This window comes from Danio rerio, chromosome 14 (genome assembly GCF_049306965.1).
Source record: "Danio rerio strain Tuebingen ecotype United States chromosome 14, GRCz12tu, whole genome shotgun sequence".
In the NCBI taxonomy this organism is placed as follows: Eukaryota; Metazoa; Chordata; class Actinopteri; order Cypriniformes; family Danionidae; genus Danio; species Danio rerio.
Genome location: NC_133189.1, coordinates 9,862,597 through 9,880,899, shown reverse-complemented (window position 1 = coordinate 9,880,899; position 18,303 = coordinate 9,862,597). Strand labels below are relative to the sequence as shown.

Below are 18,303 nucleotides of genomic sequence, written 5' to 3'. Positions count from 1 at the left end.
GCTGGGTGACACCCAACACATTTGCAAGGTTTTACAATCTGCGAGTGGAGCCGGTTTCCTCAAGGGTATTAGGTAACCCTTGGTGATTGAGGAAACAATTCGGTAGGGTGTTGAAACACGCTTGCTGCGCCATTTTCCCTAACACGGAGATACGTGCGCCTTTTTATCTGTCAGTAAAGTTCCCCGTCAGGTGAGCCCTGCAGATTCCTCCGTGGCCCCCAGCACTGACTCAGCGGAGGAGTCACTTGCTGGCCCACTACGTGTAGGTCTGCCCGCTGGTCAGCCCGCGTTTTGGGTAAAGGTGCCTGCTATGCGTGATCCCCACTAGGCGATCCCATATGCTTATTCCGCCACGGTTAAGTCCCCCCCCTGGGCGGACCCGTGTCTTCCCTCCCCGCTAACCACTCTTTTGCTATGCGTACTCCCCCTTTTTAGGGCTAGTCCATATGTAAATTCTGCCATCTATCCCCCCTTGGGTAACGGATGGCCTCCGCAGCGTCCTCCCTATCGGGATTGCACGCTTCCCAACGTACTGTCGTATTTTCCTAGAATTATCTAGATGCTCACGACTTCCCAAAAAATATATATAAATCCGTAAAACTTCTGTTGAAGTAGGATAAATTAGGGCCAGGGACACGTTGGAGGACCGCGACCCCCATGATGTGGGTGCGTCACGCTTGCTTGACTATCTCCTCATCGGGGGTGTTGGTAAGGTGCAGTCATTATGGCGCTTTCAATGGGCTCCCAATGCGTGGATTTTACAATCAAATCCACTTATAGTGCTGAAGTTCCCCCCGAAGGGGAACGTTCGAGGTTACTAAAGTAACCCTTCGTTCCCCGAGGAGGGGAACGGAAGCACTATACTCCGTCGCCATAATGACTGTCCCTTAGCTGTTGAAAGTCTCTTCAGCTTAAAAAGGATAGCGTCTGCTGGCGCCAGGTGAGCTTATATACTCAGTTGATTGCTTATGCCGCTCACCTGCGCAGGCTTGCGCTGCCAATTCATTCTTAATTGGCCCGTTCAATACTCTTTCAGACGAGTAGCTTCTGAACCGAACCTCCCAATGCGTGGATTTTACAATCAAATCCACTTATAGTGCTGAAGTTCCCCTCCTCGGGGAACGAAGGGTTACTTTAGTAACCTCGAACGTTACTGTTTAAGCTATTTATTTAACCATTTCTACACTATGATGTGACATCAATTAAGATTGATTACCTGCTTCATAACAATTTAGGATTAGAATACATTGTGTAAACACTGGTGATAGGCCTACATAGGTATTTCTATGATATGAAAACACCAGGGGCTAAGCCAAATGTATTCAAGGAAAACAATATAGTTTACACTTATAAATATATTACGTCATGTTTTACACATTTTTATGCAACATAAATTAATTTCATATGATATCCACCTCCTCTATCAATGCCCATATCCTTGCCTTCTCTCCATAGGTAGTATGTCTGTTTGTCAGAGATGATTACTTGCTATTTTCTCTTGCAAATCCTTTACTTATTCTAAAAATAAAATAGAGAATGGGAATCTATGTCATGGTGATTTGCCAATTTTGAGGAGTGTGTGACGGTTGCTAAGCCTCAACATAGCCCCCCATTGACTTTCCTGTAAGGAAATGGAGGCATTGCACATTTATAATAATATGCGATATAATAGTATATGACTGTTTTGGAAGAAATTAATAATTTTTACAATAAAGTTTAGAGAGTCTAGGATGTCTGTTTATTACACAGATCAAGTAACTACATCACACCTGCCAATACTCATGTTTTTCCATGAAGCCTCCTTTATTTCAAACCCACAAACCAATCTCCTACCACCGAGCAAACCAGTCACGCCTGAAAACAGTACTGCCCCATTAGTTTTACACACAAAATGGAGCCATATATTTGTGTGTGTGTGTGTGTGTGTGTGTGTGTGTCATTTTTTTTTTTGTTTCTCAAAAATGCAGCCTTGACCACGTTTTTTGCACATGGTTTACATTTAGGGTGTTTCTCAATATGCGTTCTTGTCTACTTGCATTCTTGTGTCCTCGTGAAACGTCATTAACAGTCGCCGAAGTACTGTTCCAAATCAAAAGTGCACATCTTGCCAAGTACAGATAAAATTCCCGGATGCGTACTTGCTCCACTCCTTTTGCCACGATTGCATAAAGAGGTGACTTGTGCGAACTTGCGAAGCTTAGGTAACCCAGAATGCATTGCAGTCCGACAAGGGAAAGCTAATGGCGGAGGAGAAAACCTGTAATATTATAAAAATACTTAACTATTGTGTTACAAAATAAAGTTTAAAGAGTTTTTCAGGCGAGAATATAGTTGTTTTAAACTTGAATAGGCAGTTTATTCATGAAGATAGTGCGTCTTTGGTGATGTGCCTCAGCTTATGTGGACTCTGACCCCCAGCCTGTCAGCAGGAGCTTCGACATCACCTCCCCTGCCGAGAGCAGCTTTAATTGGCCAGTCCATCTCTGATGAACCGCTGGATCTCATCTCTCTATTGTAGTTAAAACATGATATTTCATCTATCTTGTGCATATCGAAGGGTCAGTTTTTTTTTTTTTTTTTAATCTATTATTTGTTATCAGGTGTTCTTATTTTGGCAGTGTTATTTTGTCAAGTTTTATAATTGACTTTAGTTACTTGGTTGTGCGCTGTTTGTCTTTGTTTTCCAAATTACTAATGTTATCTTTATTTCTTATCGTGTACTTCTTGTACTATATACTTGTATAATGTCCATTATAGTTTTTTAAATCTGATAATCAATGAAACTTCACATTTATAGTTTTATGTTTACATTTTCCTAAATCAAAAATATAGATTTATTATATTAAAACAATATAAATTATAAGGGTATGCTTTATATAATGAAATCATTTTATTGTTAATGTACAGTGAACCGATGAACTCATGGTGAGGTAAGTGGCGTTATAAAGTACACTGTTGTTCCACTTGCAGAAGTACCTGACTCGTGTCCTCGCGTTCTCAGGAGTTTGTTCTTCCAAGTCTGAACTTAGCAAGCCTGAACTTCCATGGACACAAGTCCGAACTTTTCGTACTTGGTACAGCCTTCTTTACATGTTCATTCAGCTTTAAGTTAATGCTTATGAGGGTAATTGGAGGAAAATCCCCCTGTAATTTAAAAGTTGGTGCCTTTTAGGTAATGAATTACTCAATAAATCTGCACTTTATTACCCTCTCATTGCGCTGAAAAGTTGCACATTATTTCCTTGTCCCAGCAATTAGGTACTGCGAAAGTTCTCAGTAGTTTCAAATAGGCACTCTGTAAATACTTTTAAATAACATGATTAATTTGCAGGCTGTAATATAAAGCATTACCAAAAGATGCAATAGTACATTTACACTCTCACCCTTCTCTGCCATTTCCTGGCTTCATCCTCTTTCTTCTTTTTAGCATCTTCCAGAAGATTGATTTTGGACGTCAGCTCAGCCAGCTCTGTTGCCTATAAAGATGTAAATAATTCTCAGAATATTTAATCATATAACGATGAGGGACTGGTGAGCATAAAAAAGGCATGAACAATCATAAAAATACTGCAGTGTTTCACAAAGACAAATTGAATACATTTTCTGTATTACTGCCTAATCAATGGTAACTTAATCTACCCCTGGGAGCTGAAATTGTTTTCATACTCTTATGATGGTGCTTTTATTATAGTGCAGAGATGATCAAACGTGTTCCTGTAGGGCAGGGACCTCTAAAGCATGGAATACCATGCTTGGTCCTGGAGTGCCGGTGTCCTGCAAATTTGAGCTCTAACCATAATAATCACACCTGAAAAAGCTAACCGAGGTCTTACTACTGTTGGTATGTTTGAAGATTCCGTGCAGGTGTGTTGAGGCAAGTTGGAGCTAAACTCTGCATGAGACCAGCCCTCCAGTACCAATTTTGATGACCTCAGCTCTACAGGATTTTACAGAGTATTTACTCCTCCATACCAGATTATCTTTGTTCTTTGTCTGGTTCTCAGATTGCTGCAATAATGCTGTTTTCACATCTTCTGCAATTCTGCGGTCTTTCTCCAATTTCTCTGCCTCTTCCTGAGCAAATTTCCTTTCCCGTTCCAGCTCCAGTGCTCGCTTGGTCTGCTCTTCAAGCTCTGCATGACACAAATATAATGTATATAAACTTTTCAGGTGAGTAAGATATTAAAGGTTCTTCTGACTTTGTGACTATTGGAGACAAACAGATGGAGTATTTATGAAATTAATATTCCAGTTCTCCTTAAAGACACTGTGAGAAAATTACACACATCTCACTTAAAACCATTAAATCAATTTAACATTTGTAGTAAGACATTCGTAGTTCCAACCCTCTTGAGCTTTTTTGGTTTGTTCCTCAATTTGCCGCAGTCTTTCCATGAGCTCCATTGTTTCTCTTGCAATCTTCTCAGTTTCTTTCTCGGCATTTTCTCTTCTTTTTTTCTCATTTTCCAGAAGTGCTCTAAGATAAAATACATAAAAAACATTGCAACTTTGAAAGGAATGCGTTGTAAAAAATAAATAAAAATAAACAAAAATAAAAATAAAAGATGCGTTCTCTGTTTTCGCGGTCTGCCGAGTTCGTTCTTCTGAGGTGACCTGGCAAGACCGTTCTTCACAAGAACACAAGTCCATTTTCTGCCTTCTTGGAATTGAGAAACAGCCATAGTCTTTTATTTGATTAACGTCAGAGTGAGTTGGGCCTATTCAACATGTAGAATAGTCATTGAATGTTGTTGAAAGAGAGCGCTCTGATTGGTTATTCAGCAACGAATCAAAACGCAATAACAAAACACTAAGGTGACAAAACAAAGGAAACAATTTAAGTAAGAAGCCAGCTGTAATTTTGCTGCATTTCTTAAATATTTACAAACAAGATGAAATATTAGATTATTAGACATATTTGCACAAGCAAATCCCTCTGTAGCAAGTGAAAAGTAGAGTAAAAATGGTACAAAATGCTGTTTTTTTTACATTTGTATATGCGCATCGCAAGTTCCGTGGTAGAGTCTAGATCAGATATGCGGCCAGCTGGAAGTGAGATATGCACATTAATACAGCAGCATTTTTTTATGACACTGTATAACAATAATTAATATTTTTACAGTACTGTGACGGTTGGGTTTAGGGTAGGGGTTGGACTAGGTGTTAAAAAATACAATTTATTGGATAATTTAATAGATAACATAAATAATACTCTGTACAACTACTGTTTTTGCGTTACTGTGATGGTTGGGTTTAGGGTTGAGGGTTTAACAAACTACAAAAAATAGTAAATTTAATAAATAAAATAAATAATTCTCCTTAACTTCCGGCCACAAACGTTTCCGATCAAGCAACAACCAAGTTCCGGTTACCCTTTGCAGGATAAAAAAACAGACTACTGCCCCTGTAGGTGTGGAAACACATCCTCATGCAGGCACAGAATATGTGCTCTTGTTTCAGTGTGCTGCTGTCTGTTTGATGTGTTCAAGTGCAGCTTTTTGGTCCAGACGGCACTAGGTGTTGCCGACATAAGGTGACAACACAGTTGCTTTTTGACAGCATTAGTTCTTTGGCATCAGCTTGTTGTGTCCCAGACTTAAAACACAATTTATTTTAGCCACTGTACCAAAATGTAGTGTGCTATCTTGTCATTAACTGCATTTCTAATGGTTTTGTAAAACCAAATGCAAATATTGCTTCCAAAAAGTTTATACATTAAAATTAAGTTAGGCAGTTATACACTCACTGGCCACTTTGTTATGTACATCTGTCCAACTGCTCGTTAGCGCAAATTTATTATTAGCCAATCACATGGCAGCAACTCAATTCATTTAGGCATGTAGACAAGGGCTGCGTCTGAAACCGCATACTTCCATACTATATAGTACGCTAAAATCAGTATGCGAGCCGAGTAGTATGTCCGAATTCATAGAATTCGAAAACCAGTACATGAGAAGTACCCGAATGACTTACTACTTCCGTCGAGATTCTGAAGTGCGCATCCCATGCACGCTGAGCTATCCCATTATGCCCCGTGAGAGAATTCATGAATGGGAGTGAAGCGACGCAACTGACGCAGGTAGGTCACATGAACATGACAAAATGGCGGATGTAGTACGTCCGAATTCCATTCATACTTTTCACATTCATACTGTATAGAGCGTACTTTTCTAATGGCCGAGTAGTACGTTTAAATTCAAATGCAGTACCTACTGAGTAGTAGCCGGTTTCGGACGCAGCCATGGTCAAGATGATCTGTTGCAGTTCAAACCGAGCATCAGAATGAGGGAAAAAAGGCAATTTAAGAGACTTTGAATGTAGCATGGTTGTTGGTGCCAGACAGGCTGGTTTGAGTATTTCAGAAACTGCTGATCTACTTGGATTTTCACGCACAACCTCTAGGGTTCAGAGAATGGCCTCAAAAAAGAGAAAATATCCAGTGAACGCCAGTTCTGCGGGTGCAAATGCCTTGTTGTGCCAGAGGTCAGGGGAGAATGGCCTCAGTCACTAATAAAGACTGGTTCCAGCTGATTAAAAGGCAACAGTAACTCAAATAACCACTCGTTACAACAGAGATATGCAGAAGAGCATCTCTGAACACACAACACGTCCAACCTCGAGGCGGATGGGCTACAGCAGCAGAAGGAATGTTTAGGAATGTCTCGCCCTGTTTTGAATTGATCCAGACTGAGACAGAAAGGATTAATCTCTGGACATAAACAGCAGCTCTTGTCTAATGCATTAGTTCAAGTTTACACCTAGTAAAGCAGTCTGCTGACCTTGTTAACATAAAATTCCTCTACAGGTTTTTCTGAGTCATCTACTGTAGAAGATCCAGAGCAATGCTAAAGCTAAACATAAAATGTGCTAAATTCAGTCAATCATCAAAGTAAGATATAATATGTAGACCCTGGAGTCACAACAATGTAGAACAGTGCCCTTGCACATAGTGAAAATAAAAGGTGACAAAATTCACGTTTAGAAGATATTAAACTTAAATAAACATGTAAAGTAGTTTGTCACTTCCACCTAAATGGATTAACGGTTTAATTCAAGTCAACCCATATTACAGTTTCTCATTAAATCAAGACCAATGAAATTCTCTCCAAATCTGACATGCCCCACCCCCTTCAAGACACTTCACATTTGCTTTTCATTTGATGCACTTGAGCTCAACCTCTCTCACTGGCAGAACAAGGATAAAAACAAAACATTATTGGCCTTTTTTTAATAAAAAGGGGAGGAGCCAGGGGCGGACTGGCCATCTGGCAGACCGGACAGATTCCCGCTGGGCCGACGTACTTTTTGGGCCAGGCTGATCATCATCGTCTTATGATCTAATCGGCCTATAAAAGGCTTAGCAGCATATCGTTTTTTCTGCCTTATTAATTGACGCTGCTCTGATCTGTGACTCTGAAAGTAAGATGCTTTTTCCGCAGACAGACAGACCGGGCAGGCCCATGTGACACTCTGCAGCCCATTGGTTTTTTTCTTTATTGACATTGGGCTGGCCCAACTTCTATTTTGGGCTCTGTGTGAGCGTGCATCGTCTGTGTGTATTTATCAAAATAATCGAGAGTCAGAGAGAAGAAACGGAAGGAAGGCGCAGAGAAATAGCAGGAAATACACCGGCGTTTCATTTAGCGGTTCTAAAAAGTTCTTCGTTCATTCTAGTACACGGCTAAAATGCAAATCACGTGACCACACACACTCTGCCTAGAGCTGCAGCCAGTAGTTCAGCGGGTGAGCATAAACCCCAGGTGCGAGTATAGTGCACGTCAGTTCATCTGCTAGATATTATCTCACTATAGTTGTGAAACGTGATATTGAATTCATCTTGTTGTCTATCTAACAACTCTTATGTCTTTTGAATCACTTGCTCTCAGGTAACTGTTTTGGCTGAGTGCAAAGATAAGCTAATATAATAATTTATGTAACCACGTACACTGATTCTGCACATTGACTGATTGCTTACCTTTATCATATAAATTTATTGTACGTTATACTGTTATAATGGCCATTATTAATTATTAAAACTGATATTCTGCAAAAGAGACGGGGTAAAGTTCGTTCCTTTCAATTAAAATGAAAGGAGGCAGTAATATTTAAGCCCTTTTTTGTTATAAATGAGTGAAGATGACGCTCATGTACATATGTAGCTACACAAGGCTGTTTGGTGTCTGTTAATCATAATATCAAAATTAAACTAATTTTTTGTTTTACTCATGCATCAGCAGGCAGTTTTTGTTATGTTTATTATTTAATATAGGCTGAGTGAATAGTGTATTGAATAAGCTAAATTGGCTTTAGTGTATGAGTGTGTGTGTATGGGTGATTTCCAATATTGGGCTGTGGCTGGAAAGGCATCTGCTGCATAAAACATGCTGGAATAGTTGGCAGTTCATTCCGCTGTGGCAACTTCTGATAAATAAGTGACTAAGGCGAAGGAAAATAAATAAATGAATGGATAGTGTATTTTTTAGAACTCAACAAATATCTTTATGGACAGTATACAGAAATTAAATAGAGATTAATGTCTATTTATTTATTTATTTCATATATATGGCTTTTGTGTTTTTATAAAATAGGAGTTGATAAAAATATTGGATGTGCATAGATAGATAGCATTTTGATTGAATGTAGTGGGCTGCTCTGGCCCAAAATGCCAGGGCTGATTTTTTGCCCCAGTCCAGCCCTGGGAGGAGCTACACTATGTCCCACTCTTTCTTTGTGTTTCGGTACATCAAACATTCATTCATTCATTCATTCATTCATTCATTCATTCATTTTCTTTTCGGCTTAGTCTCGTAATTAATCTGGGGTCACCACAGCGGAATGAACCACCAACTTATTTAGCATATGTTTTACGCAGTTTATGCCCTTCAGCTGCAAACCATCACTGGAAAAATCTGGGGTCGCCACACCGAAATGAACCGTCAACTTACGCCAAACATTAAAAATAAACGCATATTTCAAAGCACTTCACGTGATCTTTAATGTTACTGACTACCCTGTTGACCACATTTACTGACTCACTGTTACTAGATTTTTAGAACAGAACTGTAATAAATTTACTTTAACATAAAGCTCTACCTAAAAGCCAACATCCTCAACATTTGCCTTTGGTATATTAAAAAATAGTGATGGATTGGTTCGCTCTGTGCCGTGAGATATGTTTGTTATTATTGCTGTCACCTCTCTTGTTGCCTCTTGTTCTTCTCCTCTCTGGCCTGTGCTTTCATTTGCTGCACTTCAATGGTGTCTGGCTTGCGGCGGCGCATGTAAAGATCATGGTTTCCCATGCATAAAGCCAGGATGCGCTTGTTAATTCGAAGGCGAGGTGCATAGAACACAAAGTCCTGTGGTTGAAAAAGGTTAGATGCTAAATATTTCAGACAGTTATAAAAGAGATGGATGACAAACAGAATGTTCAACATCTCCAAAAAATAAATAAAAGAATAAATGAAGTAATTAAGTGATACATTTGTAAGATTTAGTTACCGGGGACTTTTTGTCTATAGGCTTAATGACAAATTTCTTGTCATTGAAAGAAATATTCCGTATCTCACTCCAGGGGAATCCAATCTTAGGTGTCAGCCTGATGAAAAAACAGGAATATTAGTGTGGTCTAATGCACCAAATGGTTGCATATGAAATATAGACAGGTATACTTGTCTGATCGCTCATAAATGTTGAGTCCCAAAGCATCAACACCCAACCACAACTCTGATCCTTTTTTGTTTTTGATGCTGAAATAGTTCACTCCGTACATCTCCAGATCCTGGGAAATCTTCAGGTATTCTATCATTGCGTCCTCTCTGTTGACATAAAACTCAAACAATTAATTTTAGCCTTAGAATATAGTTGTGGAGTTGTGTATATGTGGGAATTTAGATTCTACCTGCTCATGGACTTGTGTTGCTCATGCCACACCTGAATTCGTTGTTCCCATTGCTCTTTAGTTAGTTTGTGTTGTTCTAGAACTCTAACAAATAAAAAGGTATTAAAGTTTTTTATACAGTACTATAAACACTGTGGTACACTGTGATAAAAGCTTTAAAAGAAATAAAGAAACACCTTTGTGGCAGCAGTTTGTCTCTGCACAAATATCCAGGAATGTGATGTTCACTATTATAGTCACTGTGCTTCATCTGCACAGCATATGAAGCCAGCAGAACCGCCGTCTCAGGTGGACAGTAGATGTCATCATTCAAAATGGCTTCTTTCACCTGGAGGAAAAACAAGCGCTGTGTGGCTTCCTGAATCAGCTCTTCTGCCACATCCTCAGGGTAGAACTTTGCTCTGAATTTAATCAGCAGTGGATTTTCTTTTCTGACGTCTTGAGCAGTCACCTAACATCCAAACACAAATGTAGTTGTTATTGTTCTTTAGTATCAAAAGTTCGTCGACATAAACTGATCCAAATGACAAATTAGTAACAGAAAGGGTGAATGAAAACAACTGTCTAATGTTAAAGGTCAGGGACGCACAAATTTTCAGCCAACAAAAATATCGACCAAAACTGGCATTTAGGTGTTGACATATAGCCCTGAGGTTCTCACGATGGCCCCGAGTTCAATTTCCTTTGTGATCCTTCCCCTCTCTCTACTCCCCACACTTTACGGTCTCTACTGTCCTATTCATCAAAGTCAAAAAACTATTTATGATTATTAATTATTCATAATATCATATTTATTATATATATTTATTTTATTGGCTTGTCACTAGGGAGTTGATTGAGACGCTCTTTTAGACCAGCGATTTCCAATTCAGGTCTTCGGGATCCCCCAGCTCTTTACATTTTGCATGTCTCTCTAATTTGACACACAAGAATCAGTTTGTGAATATCTCTGTTAACATGCTGGTGATCTGTAAGGAAGATATACAAAATGTGCAGGACGGGGGCTCATGAGTACTGGAACTGGGAACCACTACATTAGACTGCCACAGGCTGCATTCCAATACAATCTCTAATGCCCTTCTCTAGCTAACTTTCCTCTTTCTCCTTTAATGATGCATATCATTAATTACACAAGTGTCCACTACTCGTGTAATATCTGCATGGCCTTAAATGGAATGCCCTAAACCTTTGAGAACCTGGGAACTACACTGTTGGGATGTCACAATTGCTCCTTTGGAGTGGACAAAAAGCTAGCTCCCTTGGTCTAAATAAAGGGATCGATGGCATATTCATGTAAATTTCCCTTGTTCACTTGATAAGGTGGAACACACTTTAAAATGGTGGCTGAGGGAAAAGGGGAATTTCTGAGTGCATTTCTAAAACTGGACTGGAACACAGCCACAGTCTTGCTGAGTTGCACTCAAACCCTAATCAAACACACCTGTACAAGCCAATCAATGTCAAGATCAATTATTTTATTTTTAATTTTGTAATTATTTTCTTTATCTAATTATATTTTTTGATTCTCTATTTCCACCTGAAGGTCTCATGCTGAGGCCTCTAGAGATTATGCCGCGCCATTGATGCGATCCAAGACCTGTAAAGAAATGATGCCAAGGTATCCATAATCTTGGACCAGGCCGTATCCTGAGCTGACGCCGCGGTGGTCATGGAGAAGCAGAGAGCATGAGACTAATTTTTAAAAGACCACAGTGAGAGACGAGTCTCTGCTTTGATCCTGTGAGCCAGTATGATCACCTGCCGGTGACCTACTCACACCTGCAGTTCTCCACGATGGACGTGCAGCGTTCTTCAGCTTGCGGTGCCTAGACTGCTGCTCTGCACAGGAAGTTTGGCCAGAGGAGAAATGGTCATCCCCAACAGAGCCTGGTTTTTCTCAAGATTTTTTTTTTCCTTCACTTTGTCAATTGGTGAAGTTTTTTCCTTGCCACTGTCACCACTGGCTTGCTTGGTTGGGACTTGTGGAGCTGCGCATCGATGGAGTTGCTCTTCAGTGTTTGGACTATCAGAAGTAGAAATTAAACCACACTGAACTGAACTGAACTAAGCTGAAGTTCAACTCTGAAAACTGGACTGACACATTTTCAATTTACTAAAACTTCTATGTTAAGCTGCTTTGAAACAATCTACATTGTTAAAGCGCTATAGGTATAAAGATGAATTGAATAGAATTGAATAGATCAGGGGTGCCAAAAACCCTGTCTGGGCTTTGTGTCAAGACCTTATTTTGAATATTTGATTAAAACTAAATAATATATATAGCAATAAATACTTTGAATTGGCACAGCTAACAAGAGCAACAAAATAGCTATAGCTATTTAGCTAAATAGCTTCATCTGTGTCACAGAACTGAAAAAGAACTGGTTATGACAAGTTGTTCTTTGCTTTAAAATATGTATAGATATATGAAAAATAGGATATGATAAAATATGTAATGAAATATGATTAAAAAAAAGAAAACTTCAAATTAAAACTTGAAATTTAGGGAATTATAGTTTTTTTCTCCAATTTTAATCTACATTATGTTTTACAATTTAATATATAATGCATTTAAACACTTCTGACCATTTGAATAATGTCACTTTTTAATGGTCTTGGTTATAGACCATTTTAGGATGGGCAGATATTATTTTAACACAGAACAGACTAATGCTGTGAACTACTGCACTAGCGCAGCATATGAATATAGATAGGGGGTGTAAAAATATTAAACAGAGTGTAGAAATGTTAAAATGTTAAATGATTCATATTCTTAATAGGAAATTGTTTTGCAAAGAGTCCTGTGCCTTTCCTATAAGACAGCTGGGTAAGTACAAAAAAATTATATATATATATATATATATATATATATATATATATATATATATATACAATAAATATTAACCCGCTTATTGAGTTTCAGCCATGTAGAGAAGCCCTTGCTGTCCTGATACTGCAGTCCGAAGTACCAGATCTCTCGGAGTCCAATTGTTTTCACAACCTTAAATAGGAGGAGAAAAATAATAGGATGTCACTGATTGTTCCCCCCTAAAGTTTTACAATTCTGTCCTGCATTAATGGAGTTAAAACGAACAAACAAAATACATACTTGGTCAAAAAGTTGTTTACCAGTTGTACTGGACTGAATGGCAAACTCCAGCTCAGCATCCATTGTAGTGACCCGAACGTTTATCTGAAAACAGCAAATACATATGTGCTATATAACATTTGCTTTTGTTAAATGTAGAGTAAAGCAACTGTGAGTAAATTATCTGCATTTAAACAATTAAATACCATTATAGAATAGCATTACGTGCATTGAATTTTACTACAAAGTCTTAACAAGAGTCAATAACCCCCAAAATATTAATTTCAAGTATTTGATAGTATACAGAGGACTTATCAAGACCTACATCTCCAATTCTGAAAAAGGTGGGATTTTGTGTAAAATGTCATAAAATAAAAAAAAATAAAAAATCTGATTTGATTATTCTCTCGATTATGACTATTCTGCATGGATGGGTGCATGAGTTTCCAGAACAGAACCATAACACCAACCCTAACTGTATGCTGCTTAATATATACATTTTGCTCTGCTAAATATGATTTTTAATGTTTGACAATCCTCTGAGGATTTGGGCAAAAAATGATGAGCCTTGATCCAAATTTTATCCTCCTTACACTGGCTGCCTGTTAAGTTTCGTATTGAATTTAAAATATTACTTCTCACCTAAAGCTCTTAATAATCTAGCTCCTGTTTATCTAACCAACCTTCTGTCTCGCTACGAACCAACTCGCTCTTTAAGATCTCAAAATTCAGGGCTTCTGGTAGTACCTAGAATAGCAAAATCAAGTAAAGGAGATCGAGCCTTCTCTTTCATGGCTCCTACACTCTGGAATAGCCTTCCCGATAACGTCCGAGGCTCAGACACACTCTCCCAGTTCAAAACTAGATTAAAGACCTATCTGTTTAGTAAAGCATACACTCAATGCATCACCTAGCGGGTTCCACACTGGCTTCTGCATCTTGTTTATATACACTATGAACAGCAGCTACGCTAATTATTCTCTTTATTCTCTATTTTCACCTGGGGATACTCATCCCGAGGTCCTCAGATTAGTCACTGATTGGATCCAAGACCAGCGACGTGATGATCCCAAGGATTCCATATCCGGGACCAGGCCATATCCTGAGCTGCTGCTGCGCTGATGGTCGTGGGGAGTGGAGAACATGTGTCTGATTCCAGCGACGCTCCAGGGACAGACGAGTCTTCATTGAGGCCATCTTCCAGCATAAACCACGGCGAATGAAGTTCTGCACAAGACTTTTGGCCAGCGGAGAAATTAAAATGGTCGTGCCCAACTGAGTCTGGTTCTCTCAAGGTTTTTTTTCTTCACTCCCATCAGGTGAAGTTTTTTTTCCCTCTCCGCTGTCGCCACTGCCTCACATGGTTCAGGATTGGTAGAGCTACGCATCGATGAATTGGCTCTTCAGTGTTTGAACTCTCAGTAATGATTAAATCACACTGAACTGAGCTAAACTGAACTGAACTGAACTTAAACAGTAAAACCTGAACCACACTGTTCCAGTTACTGAACCACACTGTTCCAGTTACTATGACCATTTATGTGAAGCTGCTTTGACACAATCTACATTGTAAAAGCGCTATACAAATAAAGCTGAATTGAATTGAATTGATCCAGCTTTGCTGGCTCAGATGCTTCTTTTACAACCTAACATAAACATCTCACCCATCTCATCTGCTTATTATAGATATAGATAGTTTTGAAACTTAATGTTTTTTTTTTATTATTCTTTATCCTTTTTACTTTTATTTAGCCTGTATTCCCCACTTTTTAAAGGAATATATTGCAGCCATCAAAATAAAAAAATAGTCTATACATACCCATTATACAATTAAGTTTGTGAAAACACTGGATGTCATGAATCTACTAGTCTTGAATAGCCAGATCTCAGACTGATGACTGAAGGTCTGGGAGCTTTAGCTGTTTTGATTAGCCAAGGACTGCCCACTATGTTACATGAATGACAGGTTATTCAACCAATCATTTTTAGTTTTGTGATGCATCATGTTTATAGATGTGGACATATGCAACCCATATCAAACACACCTGCCTGTAATTATCACGTGGAGTTCAGGTCCTAATTAATTGATTCAGGTGTGTTTGATATGGGTAGCAACTGAAATCTGCAGGAAGGAGGCTCTCCAGGAACAGGGCTGGCCTGAGCTAAATGATCCGTCAGCAACACATATAAGAAATCAGCAGGACACATACAGTATATAGCCTTTGTTATGAGATTCACTCTTTATTTTGTTGATGCATTTCTACATAAAGATCAGACTGAGATGACAAATGACTGGGTGAAAGTTTTATTTGTTCTAGAAAAGCAAGGTTTTGTTGTATTTGTGTGTAAATTATAAAAACAGTTACTAAAATTTGACTACTCCCTGAAATATCCAGTCGGATAGTTACCACAGTTCAAATAATTACTTCATCTTGCTCTGTACCAACAAAAGCCCTTCTCGACTTTGGCTCATCTGGAAACTTCATTTCACTACCTGCACTCAAGAGACTCAAACATCAGCCACTCAAACACTCTCAGGCACTTGAAATCCCCACCATCCAGGGGAAGTCACTTGGGTGTTACACGGAGATGCATGAATCACCAAATTTACATCTTTAAATTGGCTGTCTTAACTGGGAGGAATGATAATTTTCTGGTGTTGGAGGGCTCTAAGGTGATTGTAATCTGGCTCTCCAAGAAAACTCTGTACTACTGTAAACTGGAAAACCAGTAACATTTTCTGTGTTATGATAAGGGTTGTATTTACTGTCTCCAGAACCAGTACACTCCAATAAACAGCCCTTTCAGCTCCAATCTACCAATGTCAAGAGCCCGGAAACATTCAAAGTGGTGGAGATACCAACAGACTATGGGCCATTCCTAAACAAATTCAACAAGAAAGCAGCAACAAAATTACCACCACTTTGTCCATGGGACTGTGTCATCGACCTGCTACCTGGTGCTATCCTACCAAAAAAAAAAAATCTACCCCTTGTCCATCCCGAAGCAGAAGACTATGGCTGAGTGTTTATAAATGAGGCTCTCCGCAACGGTTTCATCTGAGCATTGACATCATCTGTCGCTTCAAGACTCTTCTTACTGGGGGGGAAAGGATGGAGTCTTGAAGTCCTGCAGAAGAAGCCTTCCACAGGTTCCACACCCTGATAGCATACGAATGTGGGCCACTTTAGGCAGTTATGCGGCACTGGTGGTGTTCCTTCGGCCCAGACAAAATGAATGTGAGCCTGAAGTGGTCCACCAATACAATGGCAAAGGGGGGCCAAAGATTCCAATTCATATATTGGCCATTTAAGGCAAAGATTTGGCACTTACGGCAAAATGTAATCTGAATGTGAGCCTAATGTGGCCCATGTGGAAAATGATCAATTTGGTCCAAATGACAGAGGAAAAATGTGGGCCACAGTTGGCAAAATAGTGGCATAGTCATTTAAGGGTAATCTGGTTCTAAACCTAAAGTGGCTCACACGTGTAAGTGCAAATGTGACCCAGTTATTTTAAGACATATGTGGGCCACATTTGGCAAATATTTGGCACAGTAAGCTCTGGCTATTGCAGCTTTGAGCCTAAAGTGGCCCAAAAAAAATATGGCAAATGTTGCCCAGTTAACTTAAAACATATGTGGCCCACTTTTGAAAGATATTCGGCACAGTTAGCTTTAGCTAATGTGGCTGTAAGCCTAAAGCAGCCCAGAGGAGATATGGCAAATGTAGCCCAGTTATCTTAAGACATATGTGGACAACATAGACTAAAGTCACCATCATGGAGAAAAGTGTTTGCTTTAGTTGGGCTCATAGCCCTGGACCTCTTGATATACATTTTCTTTTGGGTTTCTTTTTTTTTATAAATTGTTTAAATGTTGGTATTTGTGATGCAGCAAGCCCAGAGATTGTTGTGAACACTATGACTTTATATAAAATTAACTTTAATGTGTAATATGAATTAAAAATGATCATAAACAAATACTTTCTCAACTCAAATGAGTGGCAGCTTGAACCCGGAAACAGTATTACATACGTCACCAACATGTCATTACTTAACAAGCGGATCACCTGATTATTAATCACTTTCACTTGACACACTTGTTGTCATTTCATGACTCTTCAACTGGCTCCTTACCTGAATCATCATGTTGGAATATTAACCTGTTCTGTCAAAGATCTTTGCACACCCATTGTGTTTGGCTGTGCTGCTTTTCTATTCTTTAACATTTTGATAAGAAATGATTAGAACTTTCTTTTAGTTTTATTAATTCTTAAGTACTAAGTACTATCAAGTACTTTTTTTGTTTGTTTTATTCATTAAACTTATTTTGTACACTCACCTCCTTGTTTTACTCTTCGTTCTTTATTAAATTCTTTAATTGTTTATTTTACTAGCACAAATTGTTTTTTCCGGTGATTAATTAATTCATAGAGGTTAATGTACTGAAAAAAATTTGGTGGTCATTCTCTGTTGACATGAACTTGATGCCTTAACCAGAATATTGGGATCCACATCCCATTAGTTTGATGCAATAGAAATGCAGACTTTAAATGACTTAAACAGAATAACCAAATTACAGATTCTTGATTTCAATTGCATTTTATAAAATGCCAAAAAAACATATACTGTAGGTTTGGAACAAGAGGTGAGCCAGTAAATGATGATACAATTGTTTTGTTATTATTATTGAATTAATCACTTTAAAAATCTTTAACCTGGTGTTGACCTTTAATTACAGGGAAAATGTTTTTTTTTTTTTTTTTTTTTTTTAATAAGTGTTAAGTGAAAACGTTTTAGGCAAGTAATTGTTCTTTTATGGAATTACTGCTATACTATATGTGATTCTGGAGTCAGATCTGAAATTTAGTAGTCACGTCAAAGCCGTCAGTACATCAGCGTAATATCATCTTAAAAACATTGCAAGAACCAGATGCTTTGTTTCCAGTGAGCACTTAAAGAAACTTGTTCACGCTTTTATCAGCAGCAGGGTGGATTACTGTAATGGACTCCTAACCAGCCTTCCTAAAAAGACAGTCAGACAGTTGTAGCTCATCCAGAATGCTGCTGCCAGGATTCTGACCAGAACCAGAAAATCAGAGCACATCACACCAGTCCTCAGGTCTTAACACTGGCTCCCAGTTTCATTCAGAGTAGATTTTAAAGTATTACTACTTGTCTATAAATCAATAAATGGCCTAGGACCTTAATACACTACAGATACGCGACTGAATACAACTATAATAGATCACTCAGATCTTTAGGATCAAGTAAATTAGAAATTACAAGACTTCAGTCAAATCAGGGTAAATCC

General features: G+C 38.6%; 1 protein-coding gene across 2 annotated transcripts in view; it reads right to left on the bottom strand.

Moving 5' to 3' along the window:
- The window catches only part of msnb (moesin b), a 48,986-nt gene that overhangs the window by 12,309 nt on the left and 18,374 nt on the right, over positions 1-18,303 (bottom strand). For both annotated transcript variants that reach the window (NM_001256251.1, XM_068213209.1), the window contains exons 2-11: positions 13,011-13,094; positions 12,807-12,902; positions 10,078-10,352; positions 9,902-9,985; positions 9,672-9,818; positions 9,502-9,598; positions 9,196-9,359; positions 4,347-4,477; positions 3,973-4,133; positions 3,384-3,476 (exon numbers count right to left, since the gene is read on the bottom strand). In NM_001256251.1, coding sequence (NP_001243180.1) covers positions 3,384-3,476; positions 3,973-4,133; positions 4,347-4,477; positions 9,196-9,359; positions 9,502-9,598; positions 9,672-9,818; positions 9,902-9,985; positions 10,078-10,352; positions 12,807-12,902; positions 13,011-13,094 — 1,332 coding nt within the window. The remainder of the gene's footprint in view (positions 1-3,383; positions 3,477-3,972; positions 4,134-4,346; positions 4,478-9,195; positions 9,360-9,501; positions 9,599-9,671; positions 9,819-9,901; positions 9,986-10,077; positions 10,353-12,806; positions 12,903-13,010; positions 13,095-18,303) is intronic.